The sequence below is a fragment of the Elephantulus edwardii genome, unplaced genomic scaffold (genome assembly GCF_000299155.1).
Source record: "Elephantulus edwardii isolate Elephantulus edwardi_28Jun2011 unplaced genomic scaffold, EleEdw1.0 scaffold00001, whole genome shotgun sequence".
NCBI classification, from domain to species: domain Eukaryota; kingdom Metazoa; phylum Chordata; class Mammalia; order Macroscelidea; family Macroscelididae; genus Elephantulus; species Elephantulus edwardii.
In genome coordinates this window covers 6,779,858-6,790,028 of record NW_006399751.1, presented here as the reverse complement: position 1 = coordinate 6,790,028, position 10,171 = coordinate 6,779,858, and the positions used below count along the sequence as shown (strand labels likewise).

Genomic DNA, 10,171 nt, shown 5'->3' with positions numbered 1-10,171 from the left:
GAGAGCTGGGTCTGCGCGGGCGGTAGGCAACGGCTGAGGCGGCAGCGGCGACGTGGGCCGGGCTCGAGCGGGGCTGCGGTGTCTCCGATTCCCCGGAGCGGGAGCCCACGCGGGCGGGCGCCTGAAACAAAGGGAAGCGGGAGTCAAGAGAGCCGCGGGGTGGGCGGTCAGTCGGTCAGCGCGGAGCCAGCCAGCTGGTCCCCGCACGAGCTCCGAGCCCGGCCGGCCGGCGCGTCTTCGGGGCGGGAAGATGCCGCGCGTCGTGCCTGATCAGAGAAGCAAGTTCGAGAACGAAGAGTTTTTCAGGAAGCTGAGCCGCGAGTGTGAGGTGAGGCGGGCGGGCAGCGCGGAGGCCGCAGCGCGCCCCGAGTGGGCCCCGGGCGGAGAAAAGTTTGAGCGGCGCGGCCCGCGGGCAGCCGGAACCGGGGCGTGTGCGGAGGGGCAATCACGCCGGGCGGCCATCCGCCGACTCTGCTTGCCCTTATCTGCACCGCGCGGGGCGGGCGGGCGCGCGGGCGGCGCCGCCGCGGCGGATTTGGCTCCTGATTTCGGGGCGTCTCTGCCTTGCAGATTAAGTACACGGGCTTCAGGGACCGGCCCCACGAGGAGCGCCAGGCGCGCTTCCAGAATGCCTGCCGCGACGGCCGCTCGGAAATCGTAAGTCGGCGGGACCCGGGGCGCGCGGGGCACTTGTTGCGCGGGGGGCCGGGCCGCGGCGGCCCAGGCCGATCTGCCGGCGCCTCCGCGGCTCCCGGAACTGAGCGGGCGCCGGCTCACTTCCTACTCGGGATTCAAAATGCGAAACCAGACCGAGGCGGCCCGCGCCTCCGGGGGAGACTCCTCCGGGGGACACCTCTCGCGGGGGGCCTCCGTGGGCGGGTCAGCGATTCCCCGAGGACCGTGCAGATCGGAACCGAATGGGCAAGGAAGGGGTCCCTGTATCGCCTGGGACCCTGACCAAGGGTACGGGGAGGAAAAAACACCCCTTAGGAAACAGAGCTGGGCTTCATTGCAGGTTCTGGCTGCTGGAGTGTAGTTTGTTTCTAAGAAGTTGGATCTCTCGGTGCATCTGCATATGATGGTGTCTCTTCTCCCCGTGTAGTGAAAAGAAATCTTTCTTTCGTTTATCTGTTGTGCTAATACAGGAGAAAGGAAAAGGGGAGGGGGGGAAGCCAAAAGCAACCTTACAGAACATGCAATCATTGTTTATTAGTATGTTAAGTCTCAAGGGGATGAGAAAGCAGCCCTGGCCATCGCTTCAAACCTGACATATATTTAGTGCTGCGTTTCATTGTTATGCATGTGCAAACCCCACAAGTTGATTTCGGGGTTTTTTTTTTTAGAGCATAGATTGGGTCCCTCTTTCTCACCAAATGTGCTGGACGTGGGAAAGGAATGCGCAAGTCTTGATTTCCTCCTCTTGTGATTGTGCTATGGAAGGGCCTAATAACGAGGAGGGGATGATGAAGCCAAAGAGTGGGTAGGAAGAAACTAAAGAAAAGAGATTGGTTTTAAAGAAAAAGAAAAAAAAAGGAAAACGTTGCGCTGTGCAGTGGATTCTTACAGTCCCTGTGGCTTGAGCCCTGGCATTTGTAAGGATTTGAAGCTGCAGGGCCGTCTGGGACAGGTTAAGAGTAGGAAGACAAGAAAAATTCCTCGGCCCACCTCTTTTGTAGAAAGCCACCGTTTTAAAAAACTTGTTACAGGATTCACATACTATAAAATGTACCCCTTTAAAGTGTACACTTCAGTGGAACAGAGTTGAGCAACCATCATCACTCTTACAGATCTCAACACCCAAATTTCTTTTTAAAATGTATTTAAAATGAAGGCTTTTAGAACTGCATTGTAGATTCTTAGAAGTTCTGCAACACTTTGGCATCGAAGCCTGTTAAGAAAGAAATATCCAGCTCTTAGCCACGTCCAAATTTTCATGAATTTTTCTAAGATCTGATTTGAATATACAAGGCAAATAATTTTCGGTTCTGATACTGAATTGTGGAAGAATGAGTCCTTAATTGGCCCAATTACTATATCTTCCTTTGCTGGGATTTCCTTTTGCCAAAGTTAAATGGTGTTCTTGACCAGTGGATTTTCTGGAGATGATGAAAGGTGAGATACAAAGTATTCTTGATGATTTTTAAGACAGATTTCTCGGAAACCTATTAAAACATTGCTATTGAGGTGTTTTCTTTCATATTTTCTGCATATAGTTGTGAATTGCAGGCATAATTTGACAAACTATTTGACATACTTATGTAGTACAGTGTAATACTATAGCAATGTTAGAGGTTTATTAAAAAATTTCTTTCCAAGGAAGAATCAAATATTCTCTGCTTTTTTTCTCTTTCTATCCAGAGGAGCTCTTCTAATTCTTTTGATTTGAATAAATTATTTAACAAATGTTGAGGGTTAAAAAGGTAGACTGGATTCTTTTATAAGATTGGCGCTTAAGCCAACACTTATATTTTGTTGAATGATGTAGTTACTTGCATCTGAAGAGGAATTTCATGTTTCCCTCTCTTTCTAGTTTCCTCCTTAATTCAGTTTTACCCACATTTAAATAACAAGAGTATTAGTTCTTAAAGGGTAGAGACCACAGATTCCGTGTTTGTGTTGTGTATATCCTCTCATGTAGATACTTTGCATAATGCCTTTTGCAGGTAGGTACTTGAGTATTTGAATAATTTATTGATGGTTTAATGTCTGAAATTTATGACTTTTGAACAGGCTATGGCTTCTTTTTATTTGGTTGTGGAAAAGGTATCAGTTTGCCCCTATTCTTGGAGCAATCATATGTGATAAGAATATGCGTAGTCCCAAAAACTATTTCTAACCCATCTCCAGTCCTAATTGAGTCCCTCCTCCTTTTAGTAAAAGTTCTTATTTTGAACTTTCTCTTTTATAGAGGAATATAAAAGAATTTAAGGGCCACGATGTTCATCTCTCTTTAGCTGTAATAAAGCCTATTCAGGCTCTCACAGTCTGGTATAAAAATGATTGTAGGTGAGTGATGAAATCTATTTTATTTCTTTAATAGCAGGAGTGTTGGAAATATCAACACTTAATGATGGGTGGAAGAAAAAGATGCACATGAAAAGTTACAATTGAGCTACTGTGCGATCAGTAGAAACAAGTACATGTTTTAGTATTGTTCTTTGCTGTAGAGTCAGAACCGACTCATCCTACCTTCTTGTAGATTTTTAAGAGTCTCTAAATTGCACAGGAGATAACCCATATTTTCCCCATGGAGCAACTGATTGACTCAAACTGCTTGCCTTTGAAAATCACAGTAGCACAGACTCTGTCACTCACTGGGCAGCCAAAGCTCCCTGTGTTTTACTTGTATGTATTTTTTAAATTGAATGGGGAAAGGAATATTGAATTGGTATATAATTTAGGAATTCTGCAAAATACTCTTGAGCCAAAATCTTTTTATGGAAAATGTACATAAAGACATTATATCAGTATAACTTTTTTTTGTATTTTTGAACAGAACTTTCCCAGCTCTTAGTTGTATGTAGATATTCCACTTTAAAAAAAAAAAGAAAGAAAAAGTTTTGTGGTCAAGTAAGTATAGGAACTGCTCTTTTAGAGTGCTGTTTTTACCACTTCTCCTGTCTCAGAGAAATCTTGATGAGATAATGGACGTAAAGTGATGAAGCAGGAAATCTCCTCTGAGGTTGGCACTTGGACGGGAGGTGAGGTAATGAAATGTACACTCTACTTTGTATAGAGCTGTTTTAGGGTCTAATGGTAGGAGATGATGTGTTAGGAGAATGCTGCAGAAACAGAGCTGAGGCATCTGAACTTAGGGCATCCATTCATGGACTGAATCACTTGCTTACTGGCCACTGTTTTATTCCAAGAATTTCATTAAGTTGAAATGGAGAACGTAGTTGTTTTATGAAGCTCAAAAGTTATTTCTCATTTTCTTTAGCAAACAGTTAAATACCATTTCCTCAGTAAGTACTGTTTGAAGCGTTTTACAGATAATATCTTGTGAGAAAACGGAGAACAGAGAAGTTAAATCATTTACCCAAATCGCACAAAGACAGTTGCCTTTAGAGTCTGTATATTTAATTTGAACTAATAATTGTGGTGCTTTTGGTGATGCTTAAAACTACTGTTGATAGAGTTAATTTTCTCTTCACATGAAATATTTACCACAATTAAAGGGTGTGCCCGCTGATGAGGGAAATGCCATCATACAAACCTAGTAGAGATGTAGTACTACAAATGGTCACTATACTACTAATAGAAATAGGAAATACTGTTTTACCTATACTCAAAGGTGTTAACCATTAGAGGAACTAGCAGATAACGGAATCAGGTGATGGCTTTAAACGGCCCAACATGAGAAGCCCTTGCTTGGAAACAAATTGTTTCAGAACTTAAAAACTCTCTTGTTTTAACACAGAAGAGTTTGCAGTTAGATGATTAAAAATGTATTTGCAAAATACATTTTGGTCTTATTTTTAAATTTCTCTCATGAAAAGAGGTCGTTCTTTTTCTAGTTTTAACATGGGAGAAGTCTTTTACAGAGTTAGATTGCTCAAGGGCTACATAGCATGACACTTAATTGAAATGGCTCTAGATTGTCCTCTTGCGCTATACCATTCAAATCTTATAAATATTAGATACGCTTTGCTTTTGTTAAAAACAGGCTCAGTTCTCTTAAAGATATATTTTAGTCATTCCTTGTTTTGTTTTTTTTTTTTTCATAATCCAAGATTTTGAATGACAAGTGTTGTACAGAAGAGATAATCCCACGTGCGTTTTTTGGTTTGTTTTTTTTAACATGGCATTGAGAGCATAGGGTTTCTTTTGAGTGGAAGAAGTCAAGAACTAAATTGTCTAGTTTATACAACTTCACATTATGATATGCTTTGAAATTACCAATCTCTAGATGTTTGGAAATTTTCATATTTTAAAATATGAGTTTTAAATGCAGGAATTGTGGCTTCTGGTGAGACTAGCAATGTGCGATTCTAAAGTCAGCAAAAATGACCTGAAAGAAAGTATTGATTCCATGTCTGATTTTATATTTGAGCAGCCAATGGCGAATGTCCTTAAAATGGAATCAGATGTTTGTAACTTAATACTAAAGAAAAATGATGAGTGCATGTTTTTTACTTTTAAGTATTCTCTGTGCTGCCTGGCTTTAGACATAAACTGATGTAAAAATAAATGACTGCTTGCATAATTTATGTAATGTCCTGATCCTGATCCTGTTTGTATTGATTTTTCTAAAAGGCTTTTGTGGCCACAGGAACCAATCTGTCTCTCCAGTTTTTTCCGGCCAGCTGGCAGGGGGAACAACGACAGACACCTAGCCGGGAATATGTCGACTTGGAAAGAGAAGCAGGCAAGGTAGGAAAAATTTTTTTGTGATTTGAAATACCATGGCTTGATTTGTTAAAGATGATTGCAGAATGTACATTTTGATAAAATGAGTACAATCTCATTACCCAGACATCTGATGAAATTGGTTCGTCCCATAATATCAAGAATCTTTAAAAATCAATGTCTGACATTTACATATGCATGCATGTTTAACTTCATTATTAATTTTCTGTATAAAACATTCATCGTGAAATAGTCTAGCCTTTAAATTGATTCATTTGCTTATTCTACATGTAATATTTACTTTCTCTGCAAGTATTGGCATGTTTTTTGAGTTTACTGAAATGTGTATGACTCTAGTGCTGTAAAAAGAATTAAGTAGAGAATGACTGTGTGGGCTTAAAACTTAGTAATACTTAGAAAGTGTTCATGGTACTTTCGATTCTGTTAATATAACAAATTTAATTTTGAGAAAAATAATGTCAACACTTCGACGTGGAAATAATTCTTTTGTTTTGAGGAGAAGTTTCTGAGAAAACCAATAGATGCTTTATGATTTTTGTTAGAAATTCAGCTTGAAAATACAAAAAAATAATAAGAGGAAAAGTAGTTAAGCTGAACCCTATTACAATTTCAGATACATTATGTGAAGTATTAGTGAATAATTATCTTGGTTTGGCTGATTTTTTTTAAAAAAAATTTTTATTTATTTTTTTTTGTGTGTGCGTATACTGTCAAATCAGATCTGACTGGTACAGGAGGAGCTTTGCCTGTCCTTCTAGAGCATTTGGTGGATTCGAACTGCTCACCTCCGGGATTGCAATGCGGCTTCTTGCCACTGGGCCACCAGAGCTCGCCAGATTGACTGATCTTTAAAAAAAAATTTTTTTTTTTGTACTCGTTGAGAATATATGTGGCAGCAGATAACAAGTTCAGCTGTTTCCACATGTTCAGTTCTAATGACAGTGATTACATTATGTTTTAGACACTTCCATCCTCCTTTTCTGAGTTGTTTCTCCCTCATTAACAAAAACTCTGGTTCCAAAGTTTCCTGTCAGAATAATCCTGTGACTTGCTGTTGTCAGTTTGATCTCACACAGGTAGATCTTAAAAGAGCACAATGCTCAAGGCAGACTTTTTATTAGTTAGCAATTGTTTGGTTTAAGACTTTAGGTGTATGTCAGTTATAAGCTTCTCCTAAGGCAGTGATTTCAGGGGTTCATCCTACTTCCATGACTCTGGAAGATTGCTTGTTGTTGTTTGGTACCATGAGTCAAGTACGACTCATTAGCAACCCTGTAAACAACAGATCTAAACCCTGGCCTCCTGTGTCATCCTCATCATCTCTGACACAACTAGAGCCCATTACTGCAGTTACTGTGTCGATCCATGTGGTAGAAGAAGATCACCATCTGGTGATCAGAAGACTAATTTTTTATTATGGGAGTTAACTGTAAAAAAAAGTTTGACTTCAAACTTATTTCAGAAAGTTTGATTTCATGCTCAGTTCAGCTTGGTTAATTGTTTTTCTGTGGGTAGTTATACATAGCATAGACTATCAGTCAGGAAATAAAAAAGCGTATCGCGATGGGAAAGTCTGCTGTTAGGGACCTCTCAAAGGTACTCAGGAGCAACAGTGTCTCTCTGGAGACCAAGGTGCGCCTGATACAGGTCATGGTATTTGCAATCGCTTGTTATGCATCAGAGAGTTGGACAATGACTAGGGAGGACAGAAGGAGAGTGGATGCTTTTGAGCTGTGGTGCTGGAGAAGGGTACTGAATGTACCCTGGACTGCCAGGAAAACAAACAGATTCATCTTGGAGAGGATTAAACGAAGCTACTCCTTGGAGGCAAGGATTCTGGGGCTTCATCTGACATACTTTGGACATGTTGCCAGGAGGGACGGGTCCTTGGAGAGGGACATCGTGCTTGGGAGGGTGGAGGGACAGCGCAGGAGGGGAAGACCCTCTATGAGATGGATTGATTTGGTGACTGGGGTAATCGGGTTGGGTGTGTCAGAGGCAGTGCGGTTGGCGCAGAATAGAGCAGGGTTTAGGGCTGTTGTGCATAGGGTCGCTATGAGTCGGAAACGACTCGACGGCACATAACAACAACATCACTTTAATTGCAGAAGTGAAGAGTTGTTTATTTTTAGGAAATTATATTTTTAAGTGAGGGTACATCAGGAAAAAGGTGTTTTGTTTCTGTTTTTGTTTTTTTTTTTTATTTTTTTGTGTGCGTGTACTGTCAAATCAGATCTGACTGGTACAGGAGGAGATTGTCCCTCCTTCCCCGGCAGAGCATCTGGTGGGTTCAAACCATGCACCTCTGGAATTGTAGTTGCAGTTCCTTGCCACTAGGCCACCAGAGCTCCCCTAGGAAAAAGGTTTTTTAAATAAAATATTTTCATTGTTATTTTTAAAGGAAAAAAGATTTTTAATCTTGTCTTTATACAATGAAGAGTTTTATTTTCCCTTATTTTTATGAAATTAGCTTTCATCTTTTTTTGGCTAACAGGTCATACAGCTGAAGAGCTTGATTACAGAATTTCTAAAATTAGTAATAGTACATATGTAATTTGCTTTCCTGCATATTAGCTTGTTTTCTTGGAAAATTAAAGGCAGGTATTCCAGATTTTACAATCTGATAGTTGTACAGATTAAGGAGAGTTTTCTGGATATAATGCAAATACTTAAACCCTGGGCTAGTAACCCAGAAGTTGATAGTTCAAGTCATCCTACAGGTTTCCTTAGAAAGGCCTAGCAACCCAGCAGAAATAGCAAAGTTCAACAGGGCAGCCAACAACAAATTCTGATGAGGTTGTGGAGAGATTGGAACACTTACTGCTGGTGGGAATGTAAAATGGTGCAACCACTATGGAAGGCAGTCTGGCAGTTTCTTAAGAAGTTGTAAATAGAAATACCATTTGACCTAGCAATTCCACTATTGTGAATATACCCTAAAGAAATCAGAGCCACAACTCAAACAAATGTATGCACACTTATAAGATGGAAGCAGCCCAAGTGCCCATTCAACAAATAAATGGATAGAAAAACTATAGTACATCCGCACAATAGAAGATTACACAGCAATCCTTACCTGGCAGAGGAAACACCATGATCAGGCAGGTGGTTTTCCCAGGATGAGGCTGACCCCTGCGATTTCCCCAAATGCAGGAAACTCGACTGCATAATTTGTGGTAGTGGGGGACTGCGTGCGCTCTATTCCCTGATTTTGTAGTTAGAAATACAGACTTAAAAGTTAAAAAAAAAGATTACAGAGCAGTGAAAAACAATTCATAAAACTTTAGGCGAGCTCTAGTGGCCTACTGGCAGGAAACTGCACTGCAATCCCAGAGGTGCGTGGTTCAAATCCACCAGATGCTCTGCTGAAGAAGGAGGAACAATTGCCTCCTGTACCAGTCAGATCCAATTTGACGGTACATGCATAAAATTTTTTTTAAAAAAAAATAATAAAAATTTTAAAAAACCAACCCAAAACTTCAGGCAACATGGGTGAGCCTGGAAGACGTTATGCTGGATGAACTATCTCAGTCACAAAAGGACAAATACTGTGTAACACCACTGTTGTGAAATAGAACTGACCTGGGGGGAGGGTTGGGGAAAACAGGAAGAGAGTACATAGATAATGAACACAGCATTGGAAAATATGAAGGAAATATCTGAAATTAATATGTGATTGTGCATTGTACATATGACAATAATCTGGAATAAGAGGTGCATTGCAAAGTGGATTGGGTGAAGAATAAGGGAAAGGGGGAAATTGTGCAACAGTGAATGAATGAAAATCCAACCTTTCTGTAAACCTTCTTTAAAATCACAATTTAAAAAATATTTTTTTAAAAGTACACTTGGCAAAGCACCAAGAAATTTATATCTTATTAATGCTTGTTTTAATACATCCACTTCAACATAGTTAAGTTCCAAAGACCAGTTCATTTTGTAAAATTGGTGTTAAGTGAAGACAAAGACTTGGACAACACAACTCCTTTGCTCTGGACTTGAGGGCCCTGCCCAGCAGCTGGTCTAGAGGCACAGCTGGTAGCTCTAGGGATCAGGGTATTCAGGGGGAATTGCTGCCTGTGCTCTGAGCATATGCTCCTCCTGCAGCCCTCAGTGTTTGCTGCCACCTCGCAGGCGAGGGAGGACCTCATAGAAACGAGAGACGCTTCTTAGAGGGCTTGGAATCTGAAGCCTGGGCTTTGGAGACTTAACAGCTGCTTGAAAGAGGAACTGGACAGCCCAGGCCACAGTGATCTGCTTCTGCCGTCATACCTCCAGATTACCGTCAGTTCCGTTGTAGATCTTGCTCCCTCCAAGCACTTCATTAAGAGGGGAATGGCAGTAACAACCTCCTCCATCTCTTCCTGGGCCCCTCTGACATTCTCCTGCCATTCTTAGAAGGGTTCCCTCAAAATCCACCTCATTTACCTCCAGGCTGGAGAACTGCAACAGTGACTTTAGTGGCAGGGACAGGACCAGTAGGAGACCCTCTGGAGAACATTGCTAAGCTAGAGCTTGATAGACACGGATGACTCTTTAGATTGGGAGCTGGACACTGGGGGGAATCCCAAGTTAATGCCAAAATAGTTGGATAGATTTTTTTACTTTTGTTATTTCAAAATATGAGATAGTGAGTACCACAATGGTTTATTCATCTTGGGATACTTAGATTATTTCTGATTTGGGGTTATTTGTTAACCTTCTGTTCATGTATATTGTACACATTTTTCATATCTCTTGGGTAAATTCCTAGGTAAAAGACTGCTGGACTATACAGTAAGTATAGGCTAAACTTTATAAG

General features: G+C 41.2%; 1 protein-coding gene across 2 annotated transcripts in view; it reads left to right on the top strand.

The window, feature by feature from the left end:
- Positions 1-237: 237 nt before the first annotated feature.
- CBFB (core-binding factor, beta subunit) overlaps positions 238-10,171 on the top strand; it is a 47,310-nt gene continuing 37,376 nt past the window's right edge. The window contains exons 1-3 of one of the 2 annotated variants that reach the window (XM_006878708.1): positions 238-328; positions 571-657; positions 5,257-5,373. In XM_006878708.1, the coding sequence (XP_006878770.1) occupies positions 251-328; positions 571-657; positions 5,257-5,373 (282 nt within the window). In that variant the 5' untranslated portion in view covers positions 238-250. The remainder of the gene's footprint in view (positions 329-570; positions 658-5,256; positions 5,374-10,171) is intronic. The other variant, XM_006878707.1, reaches the window with a different exon arrangement.